General features: G+C 41.0%; 3 protein-coding genes across 3 annotated transcripts; all 3 read left to right on the top strand.

The window, feature by feature from the left end:
• The first annotated feature begins 557 nt into the window (after positions 1–557).
• On the top strand, positions 558–2828 carry LOC113634506 (heme oxygenase-like). The gene is made up of 7 exons (XM_027133517.2): positions 558–710; positions 874–928; positions 1099–1210; positions 1365–1580; positions 1777–2049; positions 2149–2236; positions 2326–2828. Exons 2-7 carry the CDS (start codon positions 876–878, stop codon positions 2445–2447), a joined length of 864 nt encoding a protein of 287 aa, XP_026989318.2. The 5' UTR covers positions 558–710; positions 874–875; the 3' UTR covers positions 2448–2828.
• A 2125-nt stretch (positions 2829–4953) lies between these two features.
• On the top strand, positions 4954–11575 carry LOC113634489 (HMG box-containing protein 4-like). The gene is made up of 12 exons (XM_027133489.2): positions 4954–5076; positions 6130–6258; positions 6373–6448; positions 6650–6940; positions 8126–8305; positions 8417–8520; positions 8610–8691; positions 9135–9199; positions 9384–9501; positions 9954–10198; positions 10559–10681; positions 11244–11575. Exons 1-12 carry the CDS (start codon positions 5074–5076, stop codon positions 11286–11288), a joined length of 1461 nt encoding a protein of 486 aa, XP_026989290.2. The 5' UTR covers positions 4954–5073; the 3' UTR covers positions 11289–11575.
• Positions 11576–11983: 408 nt separating this feature from the next.
• On the top strand, positions 11984–22503 carry LOC113634483. The gene is made up of 7 exons (XM_027133476.2): positions 11984–12418; positions 15080–15399; positions 16992–17545; positions 18591–18900; positions 19331–19408; positions 20409–21049; positions 21179–22503. The coding sequence occupies exons 2-7, from the start codon at positions 15381–15383 to the stop codon at positions 21965–21967; spliced, it is 2391 nt and encodes a 796-aa protein (XP_026989277.2). The 5' UTR covers positions 11984–12418; positions 15080–15380; the 3' UTR covers positions 21968–22503.
• Positions 22504–23282: the final 779 nt, after the last annotated feature.

Here is a 23282-nt window from a genome sequence, read left to right as displayed (position 1 = left end):
TAGATCATGTGGAGATGTCAGAGCTATATAAACTGTGATTTGTCTTGCAGCAGAATTAATGTTTATCTAATCCCAGTACAGTTAAAACTGCAGAATTCAACAGAGTGTATCTCCCTTCTTGTTACTAATTAGAAACTGTTTTCTTCCAGACTGCTGAGCTGTGCTTTTAACGCAGTGTTAAAATCAGAACCATGACTCAGACAAACGCCCAGCAATCAGTGCAGGAACGTGGAAATGATTCATGCGCAATCCAGTGACGGACGAGCTAAACGTGACTAAGCAGTTCCTCTGTTTCGAAGAGCAGTAACAGGATTTGCCGAGAGCATAGAAAAAGTGAAGTGAAGCCATGTGTGCATAATGTGTAAAAAGCATTAAGTGACCTTCCTGCTTTTATTTTCAGCCTGGAGAATGTCGTTGTGTCATGATTAGTCCTGATTCCTTCTTCTCTCCTTCTCTCAGTCAGTGTTGCTTTTTCCTCTCTTTCACACTGTGTGCTGTGTCACGGTTAGCTGTAGATCCTCCCACTAGCTTTGTTCTGCTGGCCTGAATACAGCTTCCTGTTTTCACCCTGATGTGAACAGAAGGAGGGAGCGAGAGAGTGAGTATAAAAGCAGCAGCTGCAGAATGAACTCCACAACCAACAACAGAGCCAAGAAGATCTCCAAAACTACACAACTCTACACAACTAAAACTATCCCGAGACGACCAGAGTAAGTAAACATTTGAGACCTGATGACTTTTAAATGTACTTTTGACTTGTTTGTTATTTTGCTCCACATTCAGTCCTTATGTATTTGTCTCCATGAGATGCTCCGACACAGAGATTACACACTGCCTCTGTTCTCAGTAGCTGCTCTTCTTTATGTCTCACAGAAATGGAAGCAGATAAGCAGAAAGTACAGTGTGAGAAGGTTCAGGTCACAGACAGGTAAGAGGGAAAATCTTAAAGATTAAAGAAAAGTTTTAATATTCCACAGACCGTCTTTGTTAAAAACGAACCTAATGAAAAGTGTAATTATGTGTAGTTAAGAAGGCTCTATGTAGATATGTAGGTTATCACGGCGCTAACAGGACGTCTCTCACTCTGTCTCTCTACAGTGATCTGTCTGAGCAGATAAAGGCCGTGACTAAAGAAAGCCACGTCCGAGCCGAGAACACACAACTGATGCTGAGCTTCCAGAAAGCGAACATCAGCCTGCAGCAGTATAAGGTCAGCCATCTTCCTGGTCCTTAACAACACTCTCATCCCAATTAGCTTTAAAATCAGGTTGAAGTGTCACTGTTTTATACTGTGAGAATGTCTTTGATACGACTCTTTAAATATGGCTCTAAAGTTCTTATTGTTCCTCTGACTCTGTCCTCAGCTCCTGCTGTGCTCCTTGTATAAGATCTACGAAGCTTTAGAAGAGGAACTGGACAGGAACGCATCTCATGAAAGTGTGGCACCAATTTACTTTCCTCAGGAACTGGGCAGGATGGAGGCCCTCAAGAAAGATCTGGAGCACTGTTATGGACAGGACTGGAGAGAGAAGATGATCGTACCGTCTGCTACGCTGAGATACGCTCAGGGGTTGAGAGAGGTACTGCAGAAGATTTAAGAAACATGCTGATGTGTAAACATACTGATAGAAGACACGCTTCCATTATGCTGTTAATAGAAGTGTAGCTGGATTCAACTCTCACTGTACTGTACACACTGTTGTCATCGAAATAAATGAATTCATGTCATTTGGTACTTTGTAATGAATTATTCAAGTTGTTTCTCTCTTATTTCAGATTGGCAGCGAGCATCCTGAACGCCTCGTGGCTCACGCTTACACTCGCTACCTGGGTGACCTGTCAGGTGGCCAGGTGTTGGGCCGTATTACCCAGAAGGCTTTAGGACTGAAGAACGGGGAGGGTTTGGCGTTCTTCACGTTTCCTGCCGTCAGCAGCCCGAATCTGTTCAAGCAGCTGTACAGAAGCAGGATGAACAGCATCGAGCTGACAGAGACGCAGAGAGAGGGAGTGCTGGAGGAAGCTGTCAGAGCCTTCGAGTACAACATCCAGGTTAGAAAACTTCACTTCACACAGATTCACCTAAAGACACGGTACATTTTGTTGGATCTTTTAGAAAAGTAACTCCATTGTGCGTGGTTTGTTTTCCAGGTTTTTGATGATCTCCAGAACTTGGTGAGCATCTCTGAGAAGAATGAACTGAGGCAGAGAAACAAAACACACAACCACGAGACACCAGGTACAACACAGATAAACACAAGCAGCACAAAGCCAGCGATCTTTATCATATCCAGCATGTTAATGCCTCGACTGTCTCTCTTTCCTCAGATGTCAGAGTGAATCAGAGCTCAGCGCTGTCCTCCTCACTGACATCCCCTTCTCAGCTGCTCAGGATGCTCCTCGGTGTGTGTTTCGCTCTGGCAGTCGGAATGGGAATGTATGCGCTTTAAAGACTGTGATATGCAAACGGATATATAGTGACGAGTCGAGGCAAAATTCCCTGATCAGGAAAAATCTCTGTATACGTCCAGAATGCACTTTTAATTTGAATACTGTCTAATTATTTATATGTTTTATAACAATTACATGTTTACTTTGAGACTGGATTATCTGATGCCATATGCTAAATGTAGCAAGTATGTGTGTGTGTGTGTGTGTGTGTGTGTGTGTGAGAGAGAGAGAGAGAGAGAGAGAGAGAGAGAGAGAGAGAGAGAGAGAGAGACTATGTGTAACTTTTAATGTACTTTCCGAAATTACAGAAATGTACAATATCTGTATATACTTGTAAATAAACAAACATTTTTAAAATAAAACACTGAAGCAAATTTAAACCGAATTCGATCGTTCATTGTAACAGAAAAATACAACCGATATCGTATGTGTATGTGCAATGAAAGAGAAAGTGTTATTATCAGTAACAGACACGTTATTGGTTTGTGACAGTAAGTTCTTCACAGGTTTCCCTGTAACACGACAACCGGTTTTTTGTCTAATTAACTTAATCAGTCGATAACACAATACGTTTTGATAAAACATCACATCTTATCCAGTTTTATTTCTTAACTAACCCGATCAGTCAGTATACAGTCACATCATTCTCGTGCTGTTCTATGGTTACCCACTAAAAGCCCAGCAACATCATAAAAACCTGTGTGACCTTCTCAAGATCCCTTAGATTAAAGAATCACATGTATGTTTGTTTGTTTGTTTGTTTATTTATTTATTTATTTATTTATTTATTTATTTATTTATTCATTTATTTATTTATTTATTTATTATATTTTTTTTACAAATACAAATATATCCTTACTGTTCTTTCAGGAAAAGCATTTAAGAGTTCAGAATGTTTTTATGCACAGGAGTAGTCCTCTCAGACGTATGTCTACTCTTTGGTAGTTTGGAACTGCTTATTCATGTTTATCAGCTCCATGTAGTGTAAACTAATCATTTCCACATGCCCACGCTGAGTCACGGTTCTGATTCGAGCACAGGGTTATCTGAGTGCTCAAATCACAACTCAGCAGGTTTGACCTATCACCGGCTGTATATATGGAGGCTGTGTGACGACGCAGATTACACGCTTGTTTCTGGGGAAGTCCTGGCCTAATGGTTAGAGAGTTTGACTCCTAACACTAAGGTTGTGGGTTCGAGTCTCAGGCCGACAATACCACGACTCAGGTGCCCTTGAGTAGAGCAACGACCCCCCCCCCCACACACACACACACACACACACTTTGGATGGGTTAAATGCAGAGAACGAATATATCTGAGTATGGGTCACCATACTTAGCCATATGTCACGTCAGTTCAGTTCACTTCACTTATTAAAAGACTGTCCACTGTGTTTGTGTGCACAACAAAAATGTCCTGCCATCTATAATGTAAAATGAAATGAGATCCATAATTTAAGCTGAGGAAAGCTTCTGAACTTTGGTTGAGCTACTCCACTTTGGTTGAGTCTAGTTCCAGTGACTGACTCCTAGGTGGATGGTAGATGTCGTCTAGGCAGAATCGTATCTGTGCCGTAGCTGTTTTTCATTTGTTAAACCATGAAAATAATATAGCACAGCCACAAGGAAACCCTCCATCAAAAGTCAGGACGGAATAAACAGAGTGGATAAGTGTCATCTACATCTTTCCTGAGAGTAGCTATAGTACAGTACAGCCATAAACCAAAGACACCACAAAGCCTAATGAAACGTGAAGGAATTGTATTTTCTCTCACCTGATTTGACCAAAATTGACCATTTTCCCTTCCACAAAGTCCTACATTTGGCAGAAACACAACATTAGTCTTCAAGTTGAGCTCGCCAGTGAAGGATTAGGGTAGGAGTGTAATGTAGGGAAATACCCGTGGTCTCTTTATTGCCTCTCTGATTGATGGGCTCCTTACCTTACCTTTTGGTAGACATGCTACTGTAAGCATCGTGTCAGTTGTGGCATGTACTTTCTCTTTTTAAATAATGGATTTATTCTTATTCTTTATAATGCAGTTTATTATGTTTTATTATTATTATTATTATTAGTGAAGTGAAGTGACATATGGCTAAGTACGGTGACCCATACTTAGAATTCATTCTCTGCATTTAACCCATCCAAAGTGCACACACACAGCAGTGAACACACACACACACACCGTGAACACACACACACACACCGTGAACACACACCCGGAGCAGTGGGCAGCCATTTATGCTGCGGCGCCCAGGGAGCAGTTGGGGGGGATTCAGTGCCTTACTCAAGGGCACCTCAGTCGCCCGAGACTCGAACCCACAACCTTCGGGTTACAAGTCAGACTCTCTAACCATTAGGTCATGACTGCCCCAATAATAATTATTATTATTTATTGATTTCGTTCTTTCTTTCTTTTTTTTATGTAGGCTAAATGTTTGCAAAATATTTTTTATAACGTTTAAGACACTTTTAGATTGTACAATAGTTTTTACATTTGTTCTTATTTCACCCAAACCGCTGGGGGCGCTATTTCGCCTTTATCGCCTTCTTCTATTCAGCTCTTTGGTGGAATAAAAAAGAAGATGGCGGCGAGGATAGCCTGAAGTTTATGTATGCTAGTTAATGGTAATTTCTCTATTATATTGAATGAGATTTTCATTTTGTTTCTTAAAATTCACGCTGACGATTAATAGCAGATATAATCCGCACATTAGAGCGATCAATTCAGCATTTAGAATTTGCATTAACGAATTCGAAAGTTAGCCGGCTGGCTAACTACTTAGCTGTTTGCTAAAGCTTGGTTTAGTTTAGTTTACCTTTGGTAGGCTGAATGCCAAATAGCTGTCTACTCCCTAGATGTGTGCCCTACGTAGGGTTTGTGTAAATGAGTTTTATGTCATTTTCAAGTGCACTATGAATGCATTAGGAAGCCGATTGGGACACAACGCCAATAAGCCTGTAAGCTAAGTGAGAGAGAGAGAGAGCTAAAGCTAGACGGCAAACATTATACAGAAGTGTGTGTTAGCCACGAATTTGTTTTCAAACCCAGGCGGGAAATCCTTGTTTATATCCTTGGATCCGCCTCCTAGCTTTCAGTTAGATCTCATCGGAATAATTTCACACAGGCTGAGTGCTATTGTAAATCAGAAAGTAAATAAAATCGCATTGAGCTCTGAGATTTAATCATGTGTTTTCTTGGAGTAGTTTGATCTGAGAAATGACATAAAGAAACAAAACGTGTGCACATATCAACAAACCCAGATGAATCCGATTTCAACTGCGGTTTCATTTCTAACTAAGAACATGGGGGATATTTGATGATGATGATGATGATGATGATGATGATGAAGTGGTTATTTGGAACTGTTTCTGTTTTATATTCCATATTTTCAAAAAGTCACACAATTCAAACCCTGATCCTAGAATCGTTAGTGTCTTCCAAAATCCACCTTATGTAACTAATCATCTAAATAATAACACCGCCTGAGATCATGTATGTGTTTTAGAGCATAGAAAGGACCACAGAGAACCTCTAGCCATTGTCTAACCTTTTATCATATGAGACAAACGCCATACCACACACGTATGTTTATGTAGTGAACCGTTTTCGGCACATCAGGGACGCTCGATATACACACACCAGTGTGTGACGCTCTCTCTTTGCATATGATTTATCAGATGGAGGGTGAGGTGAGCCTGGTGGCAGGCCGCAGTCAGAGAGAGAAGAGGAGATCTTACAAGGACCTCCTGCGAGAAGAGGAGATCATCGATGCTGAGGTTCGCAAGTCCTCGAAGAAGCGTCCCAAGGTGTGAAGAACGAAACCTGACAAGTTGTATACTGGGTTACTGGTGACACTTAATACTTGTGTTTTTATTCAGTACTAAACTGAGTACTACATTGTTGTCTGGTTTTCCAAAAAGGAGTCTGATGGGTTTGCAGTGAGCGGCGAGTTTCACAAGAAGAAAAAGAAGCATCATGACGATTATCATTACAAAGGTGGGTTAGAGGGTGAGCAATGGCAAAAAATAACTAATAATATTCACCCAAAAAGCAAGAGGTTTTGGTGGTCAGATCCTCTAAATTTACAAGTAAGCAAGTGCTGCCATAACATATTAGGAAACCAATGAGACTTCTTTACAAAATATTAAATGCAAGATTACATCATAAACCAGTGAATGTATACAACTTTCCCCCCAGATCACCACAAGAAGAAAAAAAGGCCATCCGACAGCTCCATGTCCGCCGCAGCGCCCTCCAGTTCCCCTCACGATGGCATGACCGCCATGGGTCTGCTTCAGGCCATCACCTCTCCTACAGCTGTGGGCTCAGAACCTTGCCCTATGCTTCCCAAGAAACCGTCATACCCCTCACTCCCATCAAATAAAGATCGCAGGAGAGAAAGCGTACCAATGCCCAAAACAGCTAAGAAGAAACCGCATGTAACGAGAGAGGCGTTGCCAATGGTCGGGGAGGAAGTGGAGCTGGAAGGTGAGGAACAGATGGCAGGTGAAGCAGAATCTTATCAAGGTGGTCAAGGAAGAGCTGCCAAAAAAAAATATGTCAAAGAATCAGAGCTTTTATTAGCTGAACAAACCGGTGCACACACAACTTACTTCTTTCAAAGAATGAGGCAAAAATAACCAACCACACAACATTGTCGAAGCCCAACAGCAAAATATCATTTACTGACTGCAAAAACAAACACTTCATTATAAGTTTCTTTTTTTATAAGCCAGTCAGATTGCAGCCTCTGACCGAAAAAAGCTTGCGGTCAGTAAGGTGTACAAAAGATTCAACACACTGAGATTAGCACACACCATTCTGTGGTGGATTTCAGCCCACAAATGACTTTCTCTAACCGTGTGGTACTCCTTAAAAAAAATATAGATCTCTGCATTTATGCTTTACAGAGAAAATAGGCCACTGTGGTTAGAATAAAGTGTTCTTGCCTTAAAGATGGCTGCTGAGATAAATATTAGTTTTGTATTAGAGAGATAGCAATACATAAATAATAAACATCTGGACTGCATGTAAGTATCTTGTGCTGTCTTTTATGAGATGAAATCACTGGATTTGTCCTGTGGTTCAAAATGGACTAAAATGAGTTAATATTTTTGTCTGCTAGATTTAAGTCTGAATTCAATATTTAGATAAGATAATAGATACATTGCAGGAAAACAGCAGCCTATGTCAGTGTTTTTTAACCTAACCAGAGTCTTTAAAAGTAGTTCTGGCTGTCAGACAAATCAATAGTGTATATCAACACAGTCATTGTTATCTCTTCTATAGTAACAGCTAAATCGTGTGATTTTACTGGAAGCAGCATTTATGGAAAGAGTTTCTGGTGTCATTAGTTTCAGTTACAAAATAAGAGGCTGTTTATATCTGTTCTAATGCGTGAGACAGAACCAGGTGGTTATAAAGTTTAACAAATAACAAACTAATCCTTTTATGTAAGAGGAAGAAAACAGTAACTATGGAAACATATATCGAAAACTTTGCAGTTTAACCACGAAAAGCAAATTGTTTTTAAAATTTGTGCTTGATGTTGTAGTTAATTATACACATAGATAATTTTGCCCAGAAATGACTTCCCATGAGGGAAAAAGCCTCCATCCACTGATTTGCTCCTTCTTTAATAACATTTGACTTCCTGACTTCCTTTCATCGCAGGACATTACGGGGGATCTTACGATCTGCTCAATGACGACAACTCCTTGTCAGCGGAAGACGAAGAAGGAGGTCAGCTGGTCATCGATGATTCCTTCAACCAGTACAGAAAGAAGAGCAAAAAGAGCAAGAAGAGCAAGAAGAAGAAAGACAAGGAGAAAGAGCGTCGTCACGTCGTCAAATGTATGAAGAAAAACAACCGCTAATGCAATTGTTTTTATATATATATATATATATAATCATCTTAATCATATGACATATTCTATCTTTCTCTGTCTGTGATTTGTTCCGCAGCCAATGGCAGCTCAGACGGGGGTTCGTACGCCGTAGGACGGTCAGGATCACACACGGACAAAAAGAGAAAGAAAGAACAGAAGGCCAGATTAAAGGCTCAGAAGGTAAATGACAGGATCTTGCATTGGGCAGTTAAGCTCCACTTAGTTTCCAACTCATTTTTTATTTTATTTTTTTGCTCTCTGCGTTGCAGGCAAAGAAGAAGGTCCTCACAGCGTATCAGATCTTCTCTAAAGAGTACAGGTTGAGCATCTTGGAGGAGCAGCCAGGTCTCGGTCAGTACATGCACACAAATGGCAGATTTATCTTCATCTGTTTTATCTGTCTGTAAATCAGTCATAATGTAATTAGTGTCTCATTTCTGGCGCACAATAAAAAAAACTTGGATCATAGGTTTCTGATGTCATTGTGTATTCATCAGCCTGTTACTGTGCATATAATCCTCACTCTGAATGTTTGCTATGTTCTTACATGTGTGTATAAATGTTAGGACAAGGCTGTTAAGTGCTAACAGTGTCCTGAGATGATGTATAGGTATATTTATAGGTCAACAAAAGCGTACAGGGCCGTTTCTACACAGTCGGCAAATATTAGGAGTCATTAACTGAGACTGAAAATGAATGAAGAATAAAAAGAATGATGCGTCTCCCAGAAATGATGCTGGAGAAAACATTCACTCGGATCATTTGACTGAGATGTTTACTGTATTATTTGGCAGATTTTGGAGATTTAAGCAAGAAGTTGGCAGATGCATGGAAGCAGCTACCTGAGGGAGACAAACAGGTCAGTGTCTAAACCGAATAGGTGTTTAAATATGTCATTTAAATATGTCATACCCTGAGCTTTGGTATGTTTAGTATTTTTTATCCATATCGTATGCGGATCGGAATTTTGTTAGTAGAATGAATCGGTTTTGTTTTCATGCTGAGAGATGTGTGTTATTAAGTTCACCATACTGATGTCTTAGGTCTGGAGGGAGAGGGCGGAGTATCTGCAGCACAAGCAGATGAAGTACGAGTCCACTACAAGCAAACACAGTAAACACAGCCAGCCCAAACCTGCCAAAGACACCAGCAAAACTAAAGGTTCACAGATTACTGCTTTCAACACTGAGCCCTAGAGCAATAACCCATCTGCTGAACATGCTCGCCCGCAGATATACACATCATTTCAGACAGAATGCGACATATGGATGGACAGATTGAGACACGAGCATTTAAATTGGTGGAGAGACAGTTTGACAGATGTCCAAACACGGATATATAGACATGTGGATGGGTGAACAGTCTTGTGGTTGGATTCCCAGGCGGCTTGACAAACAGATCTGCCCTATTACATATATGCAAACATCATAAAATAAATCCTTATGGATAGTGCATAAAATTTAGATCTGTAATAATTAAAAACGCGTGACCAGATCACCCGAATTGCTGTGTATCGTGTAGCATACTGTAGACAAATTATCTTACAGTATCTTAGATCTGCTTGAAGATTTTAAAGAGAATATGTAGTCATCTGTTGTCTCTGCCCCCTTCAGGTGTTGCTCAGTTCCCGGGAGTGGTTTCTCCGACCTCAACAGCAACACAGATAGTAGCAGCGGTGCCGAAGAGGCCAGAGCCCGCTGTGACACTGCCTCAGAACGGACCGTCTCTGGGTCCAGCAACTGAACCCTCGCCTTCCCCACTCAGAGATTCCGAGGTGGACCCAATCGATGCTGCTGCCCACTTGCAGTTGCTGGGCGAATCCCTGTCCCTGATTGGCCGCAGGCTTCAGGAGACTGAGGTATGACACACTGCTATAAGTTTAAACTGGAATTCTTCCGAACAAATTTTAATTTCGAATACAGATACCGAATGTTCACTCCTTCCCAGACAATTATAAACTCTGCCTTTATACACCAAAAGTTTGACAGTGGACAATTGGCTCAATGGGTAGGATGAATATCAATGTAATCGCCCCACTGTTGGTAAAGTCTATTAAACTTAAACTGCATCCTAGATCCTGGCTTAGTTTTGAGATGTATCAAACTTTAGTGTGTGTGTGTGTGTGTGTGTGTGTGTGTGTGTGTGTGTGTGTGTGTGTGTGTGTGTGTGTGTGTGTGTGTGTGTGTGTGTGTGTGTGTGTGTGTGTGTGTGTGTGTAGGGGATGGTGACGGTATCAGGCTCTCTTTCTGTACTGTTGGACTCTGTGCTGTGTGCGCTTGGCCCTCTGGCATGTCTCACTGCTCAGGTGCCAGAACTTAACGGCTGCCCTCCTCACGTACTGGTAACTACACCATCTTACTGTTCCAGATCCTGCAGTGATTACAGACACATAATTACAGTAAATTATGGCTAAAACAATTCCAACACTAGTATAACAAGGTCTCTGGCAAATGAGAGAGTTGTTAACAAAATAGCAATCAGTGCTTCATGCAGAAAGCCTATTACACTGAAATCTAGTAGTCAGATACTCACTTACTGTCAAATATAATACTGAATTCTACAAACATTATTTAACAAGTCCAGAAGCTTGAACCCTTTAACATACTGCTCTTTATAGGGCTTTTCTGGCTACAGGCTTCAGGATCATAAATATTACAGTATACACATTTTTCTGTACAAGATATTGCCACCGAATCGAATAAAGACTAACATGTATTGTATTGGCTCTAATAGATGAGATTTGTGTTTGAATCGTTGAATCGTTAATGGTCAGTAAATGAGTCAGTAGTATTTTGTGATTGGCTATAGGAAGAGTCCGTTATCAGTCATCAGCAAAGTCAGTCAAAATGCAAGTAAACTGATATATCTGATTTTTTTTTTCCTCTTCTCTCCATTTCTTTAAGTCAAACACTCTGGATAACATAGCCTACGTCATGCCTGGACTCTGAACGCTACCGGATCGTCTCCCAAGTACAGACTTTCTCTTCTCTCTCTGGAAGATGAGGCCTAGCTGGTAGCTCCTCACCCTTGGACCTTTTGTCAACCTCCTGGTTCTCATCACGAGAAGGACTTGAATTGCATATTTTTGCACTGGACAGACCACAGACTACACGTCTCCTTTTAACCTGCTTCTTAATCCCTCGTTCCATTTTTATCCTGTCTGCTCTCCATTTTGTATTTTTGTCGCCGTGTTTGTCATTCTTTCAATTAAAAGCATTTTAGTGAGACCTTTTAACCTCTTTGCAGCTGCTCTGATTTTACAGTAGGGGTGTTGCTCCGTGCACACAAGCCACTCTTTTACATTCGATAATTGATTTACAGTTTAAAAGCTCAGGTTATTAACCAGATCTAAGCTCCACAGTTCTCTAGAAAAAGTATAACGATATCTCTTTGTGGTTGTTTTTATGTGTCTAGAAACTTTACTCTATAACAGTGTTGGACATTATGTAGAAGTAGATTTGAAAAATGATTCTACTACACTAAACGTGACCTGCTCTTTTTTGGGGACCTCATGTACTGTAGAACACATCTGTTCTGCTAACTTGTTCATCTAATTTCAGGATTGAATCATGTACAGTGCTCTGGGCTTTTATATTCTACATCACATATGACGTGTGTGAAGTTTTATTAAATGAACTATATGCGAAAGGAAACCTACTTCTAGTCTGCAACTGTTTTTTTTTGTTTGTTTGTTTGTTTTTTTATTTAAATAAATAGTTTTGTTTAAATCTTGTCCATACATACCTGCATCCAAACACGTCCAGGTCTTCACCAATATCAGATATTACAATGTTCAATGTTTTTTTTTTTTTTGTTTTTTTTTAAATAAATATACGTTTCAATATTTTGGTCACCTGCCGGTTTTGCTAACCAAAGAGCACGGGCAATTTTGTTTCCAAGGCTTTTCCTTGCCAGTCACCTGTTATAGCTATTATAAAGATCCATGGGAATCTTTAGGGTATCTCTGGCTACCATCTACAGCAGTCTCACTGCCATCTTTGCTATCCCTGTAAGAGCCATCCTCGGCAATATCAAGTGAATGGGACACAGCCATCTCCTCAGGCAGAAGGAATAGCGGGTAACTCAACAGTGAAAGAGATAGTGAATGTGGTCAGTTTATTATGTGCTTGTCCTATAGTGGTTTAAGAAGATAGACCATATAACCAAAAGTTTGTGGACACTGGAACGTCATATGTGCCTTACTCCATGATTGTGCTCTATATTATACTAACAAAACTTATTGTGTATACTTTACTGTACAATTCTGTACCTGTTTCATCCATTATATCATACTTATTTTTTGTACATTAGCATATATATATAAATATATATTAGATACTCAATCCTACCAGCAGGTGGAGGTTAGAGTCTGCTTTGGAAAGAAGAGGAATGGAAGTCAGGTGTAGTAAGACAGAATACGTGTATGAATGAGAGGGAGGAAGGTAGAACAGTGAGGTTACAGGGGGCTGAGGTCAAGAAGGTGCAGGAGTTTAAAATATTTGGGGTCAACCGTCCTGTGTGACGGGGAGTGTGGAAAAGAGGTGAAGAAGCGAGTGCAGGCGGGTTGCAGTGGGTGGAGAAAAGTGTCAAAGGAAATGTGTACAAGACAGTTGTGTCTGGGTTAGAGACTGTAGCAGTGAGGAAAAGACACGAGGCAGAGATGGAGGTAGCAGAGATGAGGATGTTGAGGTTTTCTTTAGGAGTGATGAGGATGGACAGGATTAGGAACGAGCACATAAGAGGGACAGCTCAGGTTGGCTGTTTTGGGGACAAGGACAGAGAGGCTAGCTTGAGATGGTTTGGACATGTACAGAGAAGGGAGATGGTTATATTGGTAGAAGGATGGTGGAGATGGAGCTGACAGGTAAGAGGTCAAGAGGACGGCCAAAGAGGAGATGTATGAATGTGGAAGGTAGTTGGTGCGAGAGTAGAGGATGACGAGGATAGGATTAGGAGGAAACTGATGATTCGCTGTGGCGACCGCTAACGGGAAAAGACGAAAGTTGAAAAAGAAGAAACTAAATCATACCAGTTTCATCAACAATACCTATTTAATCTGTTACACACTACTGTACTACACTATACACTACAACTGCTTTCATGTCCTGTATCAACTTTGGAGCATGATGGAACAACAGTAAGGACACTCCGGTGTTAATCATGCTGTGAATTTGGTGTAGACCTGAAAACATTACTTTCACCAAATACAGGTCAAGACCAATGCATCGGTCCAAGGCTGGAGATCTGAGTCTTTCCATTCCAATACATAATCAATATGCACAGTAATATACTGGGACACTCTGGATAAATGTAAACATTTTACAAGGTTCGTACCAGGTAAAGTCCAGGTTTGTGCATAAAGTACACAATTCATCACAATTCATCACTCAATTATATTTAGATATAAAATTCACATGATGGATGATGCGGTGAACAAAAATAAATGCACCGCTGTGTCATTTCCAATATATTATAATCTATTGAATATACAGGCTTGAGCTGTGCATATTTAAACACATCTGGTGCAAGCTTTGAAGGAGAATAAATCAAACATAAGGGCACACCTATTGCACTCTTTACCACTGTAATGTATACTGTGAATTTGGTGTAGATCCGGGAACAATTTTTGACCAAAACAAACAAAAAAAAAAAAAAAATGGTTTGCATTTGTGCTTTTTGGGCTGAAAGATTGAAACGTTCTCTGATTTTCACCAAATGCAGCATTTGTTATACAAAAAAAAAATTATACCAGGCCTCTGCTATGCTATGCTATATCACTGTTCATTCATTCATTCATTCATTCATTCATTCATTTTCTACCGCTTATCTGAACTTCTCGGGTCACGGGGAGCCTGTGCCTATCTCAGGCGTCATCGGGCATCGAGGCAGGATACACCCTGGACCCAGTGCCGACCCATCGCAGGGCACACACACACTCATTCACTCACACACTATGGACAATTTTCCAGAGATGCCAATCAACCTACCATGCATGTCTTTGGACCGGGGGAGGAAACCGGAGTACCCGGAGGAAACCCCCGAGGTATGGGGAGAACATACAAGCTCCGCACACACAAGGCGGAGGCGGGAATCGAACCCCCAACCCTGGAGGTGTGACGCAAACGTGCTAACCACTAAGCCACTGTCCCCCTATATTACTGTTCATTTATTTCATTTATGTAACTGAGTAGTGAAGGGCCTTACACAAGGGCCCAGCAGCGGCAACTTGGTGTTCCTGGGATTTTAACTCACAACCTTCTAAACACTTAGCTACTCATTACGTACCACTAGGCTACATGATTTAATCCCATTTTAAAGCCTATTATATGAGATGTGTCCATTATTGCATGAAAAAATGAACCCAAGCAGGTTGACTAGGTTATTTTATGTTGAGGGAAAGTTTTGACAAAGCCTAATCCATCCTGCTGGAATTTGTAAGGTCAAAGCTGCTGTTATAGAAAATGAATCAACTCATGAATGAATCCTTGATGAATCCTTCTGACCAATCAGAATCGAGAATGTAACATCGTAGTTGTACAATTAAAAAAAAAAATATCAGATCAAGTTTTTGGCTTGTCCTTATAAGGTTATTTTTACCATATAAGGTCATTTAAACCATATAAGGTCATTTATGCTATATAAGTTCATTTATACCATATTTTTTCTATTATCCTGAGTGTTCTACAGTAATGTGCTGTAAATTGATCCGAGTGCTGTGTTGTGCTTGGATGTCTTGCAGGTTTGGTCGGGTGTAACCAGGATATCAGTGGATCGTGATTCACACAGGTGGAAGATGGCAGTCTCACCTCCACCCACACGCGGAATGTGTGGAAGCTGATGAACGATATTTGTTGTGGATCCAGTTCTGTAAGTGTGTGTTTGGTTGGGGAGAGAATTAAAGTGGGAGGTGACAACCAGGAGCTCCTTCTGACAGGTTAAGGACAGAGACGTGCATTAGGATTAAAACTTCTGCTCAAGCTAAAAAAGGAGGCTTGACACTTGTGGAATTTAGACACACTGGCTGCTGAGGTTCACGAAACATGGATATGCTTAATCAAGGTAAGCCGAGTTTAGCCGTTTCTACTCATTTAGACGACTGTCTTAGTATATTTGTTGAATTTATTCAAATATATCGCCGAAAAATCAGAAAAGTTTACAGCGCTTCATTGTTTCTCTTTTATTTCTATTACAAACGTCATCATTTTAAATACAGCACTCGGGTTAATGAATTCATTTTAAATGCAATGTATATAACAATTGTACCCTAAACATGAACAGGTTGTTACAGCCTATAACACACGTATCTGCAGGTGACCTTGACGATCCGGTGCAAGAATAAAACTTTTGAGTATTTGATATGAGTCTGAAAATTTTCATTACATTTCATTGAAATAGAATTTCATTTTTTTTATTCTATTAACTTCTAAACATTTCTCTCATAAGTTCTGTTTTGCTCGCTGTTTACAGTATGACAAACACATGAACAATGCTTTGTAGTTAAGGAAATAGATACCAAAGAAAAAGAGCAATGCGTAACGGGTCTGTGTGTCCGTGTCCACTCACGAGTGTGTGTGTGTGTGTGTGTGTGTGTGTGTGTGTGTGTGTGTGTGTGTGTGTGTGTGTGTGTGTGTGTGTGGCACAACAATGCTGAATGCTGTTAAACAAGCTTTACTGGGGGTTTATTATGGGAGTGTGTGTCTTTGTGTAAGAATGCAGTTTTTGGATGCCTAAAAAAAGACACACACCCTGACCTGAAGATCTCTCTCTCTCTCTCTCTCTCTCTCTCTCTCTCTCTCTCTCTCTCTCTCTCTCTCTCTCTCTCTCTCTCTCACACACACACACACACACACACACACACACACACACACACACACACACACACACACACACACACACACATTCATACACACTAGTGTTCACCCCACACAAGGAATTTGTCACTCAGTCAAAGAAAGAAATATGTAATGAATGGAATTTTCTTTCATCGAGTCTCGTGAATGAGATGATTACTGAAGCATGTAGAACAATGTTATAACTTCGAGGATGGACGTTCACACTTAGCAAGGTTACATCTGTTCTATTGAAGATTTTAGTACACTAAAATATCTGAACATTTTATATACAGCAGTGCCGTTGTCCTGTTTATGATTTGGTCAATGTTCTACAACTGCAGCAGCAGCAATAGCAGCAACAGCAGCAGCACCAGCTTTATTATAAATCACAGTGTCAGTGATAACAGGACCTGTTTCATGGTTGCCCAACAACATGAAATGGATATAAATAGAAATGGATAAAAAGTACATACTAGTCAAAGACATACTTTTCAGCTTGTCTTTTTAAAAAAAGTGACAGTACAGACATGAACATATTTTTATACACATCTGTTGCAATATTATTGTATACATCTCATTTTAATAACTAAGGCCGTCGGGATTTAACTGGAATAATACCAAGTGGTGGTGGTGAATTAAAAAGTGAAGGTTCTAGCGCAAAACTAATGAAGCCAAGCCTACACACCAAATATGATCTTTTGACTAATCTAAGGGTTGCTCAAGGATCCATGCATGAGTGCCTGGTAGTTCAGGTATTTAGTTCAGAATCTTAACTGTTACTACTTTGAATATTTCTTTACTTTTGTCTCTCTGTTCCAGACTCATCTGGTAGCCACAGTAGCACTCCAGAGCTGCGCTTAATCCTGGTAGGCAATATTGGCTGTGGGAAAACACTAACAGCTGACACGCTGCTGACTGACAGCTCGAGCATCAGTGCCCTTGTGCCATCACGACTGAGCGAGGTTCGGCGTGGAACGTGTGAGGGACGACACCTCAAAGTGGTCGAGACACCGCGCTGGTACTGGAGAGGTGAGAGCCTTGAAATCAACGTGCAGAGAGAGACGGAGAAAGCTCTGAGCCTGGTGGCACCAGGGCCACATGCCTTCCTCATCCTGGTACCTGTGGGACAGTTCACCGAGATGGAGGGCCGAATTCCTGCTGAGTTGGAGCGTGTGTTTGGCAGAGGTGCACTGGAACACTCCCTGGTGCTGCTCACCTGCGGAGATTATCTGTCAGGACGAGACCATGGCACCTACATCAGGAAGGACGAGCTGGGGCTCAGCGCAATGGTGAATGAGTGTGGAGGACGTTGGCATGTGATCAATAACCGCAAACCAGAGGAAAGAGAGCAGGTCATATCATTGCTGGAGAAGGTGAGCTTTCTAGAACTTTTTAATAAACCTAACCCATTTTATTCCAACGCACTGCTGAATGATTGCTTACAAGGTGTTGATTTGTGTTCATTTTCTAAAACAGCAGCTCGATCAATAGCTCCAACTGTGTTCATTTTAATCCACTCGCTCTTATTTGTTATGTTTTCTATAGCAAAACTTTACACCCGGGATTTGCATGGCAGACTGTCCACATAGATGCAACACGACATGTTTAATAATACATAGTCTCTTCTTTTTAAAAAATAAAAAGGAGGGAACAAATATTATTTAGCTACTATTCTGTAAGCGATAACAGGAATGAACTCATCTCGCAGACGCAATGCAACAATGAAAGGATAAAATATACAATGTTTTAGTCATTGTATAAGATATATAAAATGTTGGGTGCCGTTTGTGCTGTTCTAAAAACACTAAAACCTGCACATTAGCCACTGTGCTTTATTTGTTATGTGACAAAATATTTAAATATGCAGCTTTAACTTTCAGAACAGGGGAAGTGGTGGCTTAAGCAATTAATGCTATGTGTTGTGGATCAGAGTTCAGGCCACAGCACTGTCAAGCTGCCACTGTTGGGCCCTTGAGCAAGGCCCTTAACCCCTTCTGCTCCAGGGGTGCTGTATCATTGCTGACCCTGTGCTCTGACCCCAACCTCCAAAGTTGGGGTATGTGAAGAAAGAATTTCATTGTGCTCTAATGTATGTAACAAAATAAAGGTTTCCTCTAACAATTAGTGGAATGGCCAAAGCTCAGACTCTTTTTGGTTGGATTAAAATGGACTTGTTTGCAGAATAGCATTCTGATGAGTAAAATGTTGCTTTCATAGAACAGATTATTAGTAAAAGCAGATGGAGAAACCAGACGGTGTAATTGGAGAGTATTTAAAGCAGACCTACTTTACCATCCGATTACTCGCTAAATGAAGTTTGTGCATCTATTGTACTCTATGATACTAACTGATTCGTTAGACTGGTGAGCAGGTCCTCACCTAATCTCACCTACTCACATAAACGACTCTCTGTGCCAGGTAGAGCAGATGACCCAGAGGGCCGGGGGCTGTTACCTGCCAAGCCCCATGCAAAGAGAGGTAGAGGATCGGGAGCTGGTGAGGAGGTACAGCCTGCGTGAAGAGGAGCTGGTAAACCCACATCACAGAACGCTGACCCAGACAACATGGAGCAAAGAGGAGACGTGGGACGAGTCCGGGAAGAGGGCAAAAATCAGAGTCAGAAGCATGGGGCCAGCGACAGGAAGGGTGATGTCACAGCAGCTGGCCAATGGGCTTGACTCATCTGCAGGACTCAAACAGAAGCAATCCAGTTTCAAACTGAGTAAAGGTGCCACGTCTTACAGTTATTTTTAATCATAGACACTACGTCATAAACAAATTTATTGTATTTATTTTTTTAATTAAGATACCATTCTACCCAAACTTCATCCCCAAGCAACTGTAACCCCGATATTCCTATCATACACAAAAATGCTTAGGAAAGCCTACATATGATTATTATATCCAGTAAGTTTATGAATACATAATTCATAATTCAAACACTTGTTTTGCTTTCATGGATTTCATCTTCAGTGACGTTTCCATTTAGTAATGTCATGAAATACAGCTTAATGCCATTTTCCGAGTCATTCTTTTGGAAACAAACAGAATCATCTGGAATTTATCATTGTTTTTGTTAAAGTAGCAGATTTTGGTTTTTTATATTCTCATGCTGCTTTACATGCTTTTCATACTTTATTATTTGGTCCCACCACCAGAGGGCGCCATTCTCAGTCAGATGACGGAGATAGAGCAACCAGGCAAAAACCAGAACAACCAGAACTTCATTAACACCAGTGAGTCACCCTGTACCACCTACAGTATATTTCCTGTTAACGTAAGCTGTGTTTTTAGTCATAGTTTCTGGTGAAAGTGTCTGTTAATATTTTAGTCATATTTAGAACACACACATCATGTAAAACACACAGAATGTGATGACTTTATGATGTCAATAATTATGTCGCTTTGTAGAAGCCAACATTCTGTTTTTCTATTTAAGCTTAAACAAATATTTATCAACAGTAACTCCTCCTAGGGCTTTCGAGCCACATACACCAAATTCGGATATGTCATAGACGCTGGCCTGAGGTTTGTTGCTATTACTTTTCTAAGCGATCCAAGTACCGGTACTTCTGGTACCGGGTCTCAAATTGGCCTTGTTTTCCCCATAGACTCCCATTATAAACTTTGGAGGTTTATAACTCGGCAAGCTTTCGAACTATCTACACCAAACTCGGCCAGCTCCTTTAGGGTGATATTCTGAACAAAGTTTTAAATTGGTGTACCGACTGACCTTCCAGTTGTCCCGAAGCCCTGTCCCCAAAATATGCAAAATCAAAAAAATTTGCACAACATGGGCATGTGACATATCAAAACACTCAGCCCAAGGAGGGGAATTGCGTCACAGGTTTTTGGATGACGACACATGCTCATCTCCACTTGCCTCCAAATGTTTTGGCACCCTAGCGCTCCACTAGATTTCGCTAGTTTTATATCTACTTGCCTCCAAAAGTAACACTGACCCTTATGTCCACTTGACTCCACAAAGCTCTGGCCTTTGCGAATACTTGCCTCGTCAAAGCCAACATCAAAGTTTGTTGCGACAAACTTTACAAATCTAGTTGTTTTTGTTGTGTCTTGTGTACACTCACTACACAGCCCAATCTTCATGTGACATATGTCTACATTGTTGTGAAACTAATCTAAAGTAATCGAGTCTGATTCTCAGCCAGAAACTGGCATTTGCATGAAAGAACTTGTGTATAATGCATGTAAATTTCTCTCTTTCTTTTTTAGTCCATTACCAATTCAGCACCATGGGTGACACCACCTCTGCTGCATCTTCCATCCCATCACCCACAGTGTCTTCCTCTCCCTCCTTCAGTACCTTCTCCTCATCTTCTGTTACTTCTTCCTCAGCTCCTTTTGCACATTCCTCCACCAACTTTTCCTCTTCTCCTTCTTTTTCCACTTCCCCCTCCACTAACATCTCTTCAACTGATGTTTTCCCTTCCTCCCCCACTAAAGTCTCCTCTTACTCATCCGCTACCCTTTCCTCTTCCCCCACCAATGCCTTGTCATCTTCCTCCTTCACTGACTTCCCCCCTTCTCAAACTAATGTCTCCTATTCATCCTCCTCCACTGTCTTATCCTCTTCCAATGCATCAGTCTCGACCTCATCCACTGGCATCTCCTCTTCTACCTCCTCCTCCTCCACTGCTTTATCCTCTCGCCCCACCATTACCCCCTCTTCCTTTTTCTCTAGCAATTCTTCAGATGAACTGAGACTTGTCCTGTTGGGTCGAAGTGGGTCTGGGAAGAGCACGGCTGGGAACACCATTCTGGGCCGTGACGAGTTTAAGCTGCGTAGAGACGATGCCACTGGTGCAACCACCCAGTCGTGTGTGAAAGGAACAGCTATGATTGGAAAAAAACAAGTCAGTACTCTTTGCTTCATATTACGTTTATAGCCTCATATTCTCATTTGCTTTGATAGTGTGAATGATATGCTACCCAATGACTAGGATAATCTAGTAATGAGTATTCTTTATGTGTTGCATTCTCAGGTGACAGTTGTGGACACTCCAGACTGGTTCTGGCCCCCAGAGAAGCTGACATCCCATCTGTCCTCCTGTGTAGAACTGTGTGCCCCAGGCCCTCACGCCTTTCTACTGTGTGTTCCTGTAACCCTGCCTGGCCGCTCAAACTTACATGACCTGAGTTCCCTAAAGAATGCCTTTGGCTCCGATGCCATCCTGCGCCATACTTTGGTCATCTTTACGCACTCGGACAAGCTGAAGGACGGAAATGTGGAGGAATACATTGCAGCTAAGCGACCAGAGTTGCTAGAGTTGGTGGAGAAGTGTCATGACCACTACCATGTCCTGAAGCAAGGAAAGAATGGAGGGAACACAGAGGAGCTGTTGGAGAAGGTAGAGCAGGTTGTGAAGGAAAGTGGAGGAAGCCATTACAACTATGAGGAACAGGGGGAGCTTGTCAGAGGATGGTCGAGGAGAGGCCAGGGGGTAGAGGACAATGTAGACCGAGCCAACTCAGCCACTCTACATTCTCTGAAGGAGGAAGAGGAAGTAGAGCAAGAAGAGAAAAATGCAAAACCAGTGAAATCCGTAGCCTGGTCGGTTGCAACTGTTATTGGCTCTGTCCTTCGATTTGTTGGGCAGAAGGTGGGCGAAGGTGCCAAGCAGGTGCCTAAGCCGGTGGCTGGAGGGGCAGTGCTAGGTGGTGCACTTGGTTTTTATGTTGGAGGACCTATAGGGGGTGCTGTTGGGGCTACAGCAGGATCTGCAGCCGTTGAATATGGAAGACGAAAGTACAATAAATCCAAAACAGACTAATGGATAGTAATGGACAAAAGCCTGCTGCAATAATGCTCATAGTCTGCAATCTTTAATTTAATGCTAAAGCTGTTGTTTATTAATAGGCATTAGCAAAATCTTTGCCCAGGAGTATACATAGACTACTGTGATTTAAGTGGTTTGTTCAATTTATGTCTGACAAAGGCACAAGGAAGATAAGAATCAGTAAAAAACGTGTTGTTATTAGTCTGTTTAAGACTTTTTTTTTTATCTTAGCTGGAGAGTTTAAGCTCACTATTAATAAATCTATAATTAATTAATTTTAATTAATAAAATGCTTGTGTAAAACCATTGTCCGCTATCCTAAAATGTTGGACTTTAAACAACTTTTTAAGTGTGGCTCTTTTTGGCTGGAGTCTGTAGCCACATCTGCAGCTCTTTTTAAAAATAAAACTAAAGCTCTCTGGTGTTAATTGTCTTTTGTATAAGAAATCCTGATGATGGTTTCGGTGTTGAGGTAAGACTTCCGTAAACCACTTGATGTATGAAATTAAATTTCTAAATGAGAAACTTCAGATGTTCTTCCTTGTTTTGTGCTGGCAGATACGGAAAATTTGTCTGAATTTACTGAAACCGATTTTAATTTTGTTTTATGTAAAAAAAAAAAAAAAAAAGAGTTCCTCAATTTTTGAGCTGAGTTGCAGTTTTATCTTGATTCAGACTGTCGATTAATTGTGTAATAATCTTGTGCAGTAGTAGATTACGTTACAGTATTTGTTAAGACGAAATACGATCGTAAGTGCAATAGCAATTTTTTAACATTCTTATTATTAGTGTTTGTAATTATTTTGATTATTTAGAAGGCTCATACGGGTAGGGTTGGGGGTTTAAGCTCCAGTAACACCAATTTGCCACCTTGAGCAAGGCTCTTTATCCCCCCTTGCTCCAGGGGTGCTGCATCATGGCTTACCCTGTGCTCTGAGATATGCAAAGAAAGAATTTTACTGTGCTGTACATGTATATGTGACAAAATAAAGGCTTCTAATCAAGTTATGAGATAACTGGCATTATGGTGTTTATGTTGATAGGCAAATAAAATGAATCGATACCACATGATGGATTTCATCATGCTAAATTGAACTTGAACTTAGGTTCAAAATATGCCATCTAATGTCAGAATTAGTTTGGCTAGTAATAGTTGTGATTCAGGTGGATAAGGATCTGGGTTGTTGATTGGAGTATCAGGGTTTAAGCCCTAGCACTGCCAAGCTGACGCTTTTGGGCACGTGCTACATCATGGCTGACCCTGTGTTCTGACCAAATCCACCAAAGTTAAGATATGCAGTGTAAGAAT

The sequence above is a fragment of the Tachysurus fulvidraco genome, chromosome 5 (assembly GCF_022655615.1).
Source record: "Tachysurus fulvidraco isolate hzauxx_2018 chromosome 5, HZAU_PFXX_2.0, whole genome shotgun sequence".
Classification (NCBI taxonomy): domain Eukaryota; kingdom Metazoa; phylum Chordata; class Actinopteri; order Siluriformes; family Bagridae; genus Tachysurus; species Tachysurus fulvidraco.
Note: the sequence above shows the minus strand (reverse complement) of the source record. Positions and strands in the feature narration are given on the sequence as shown.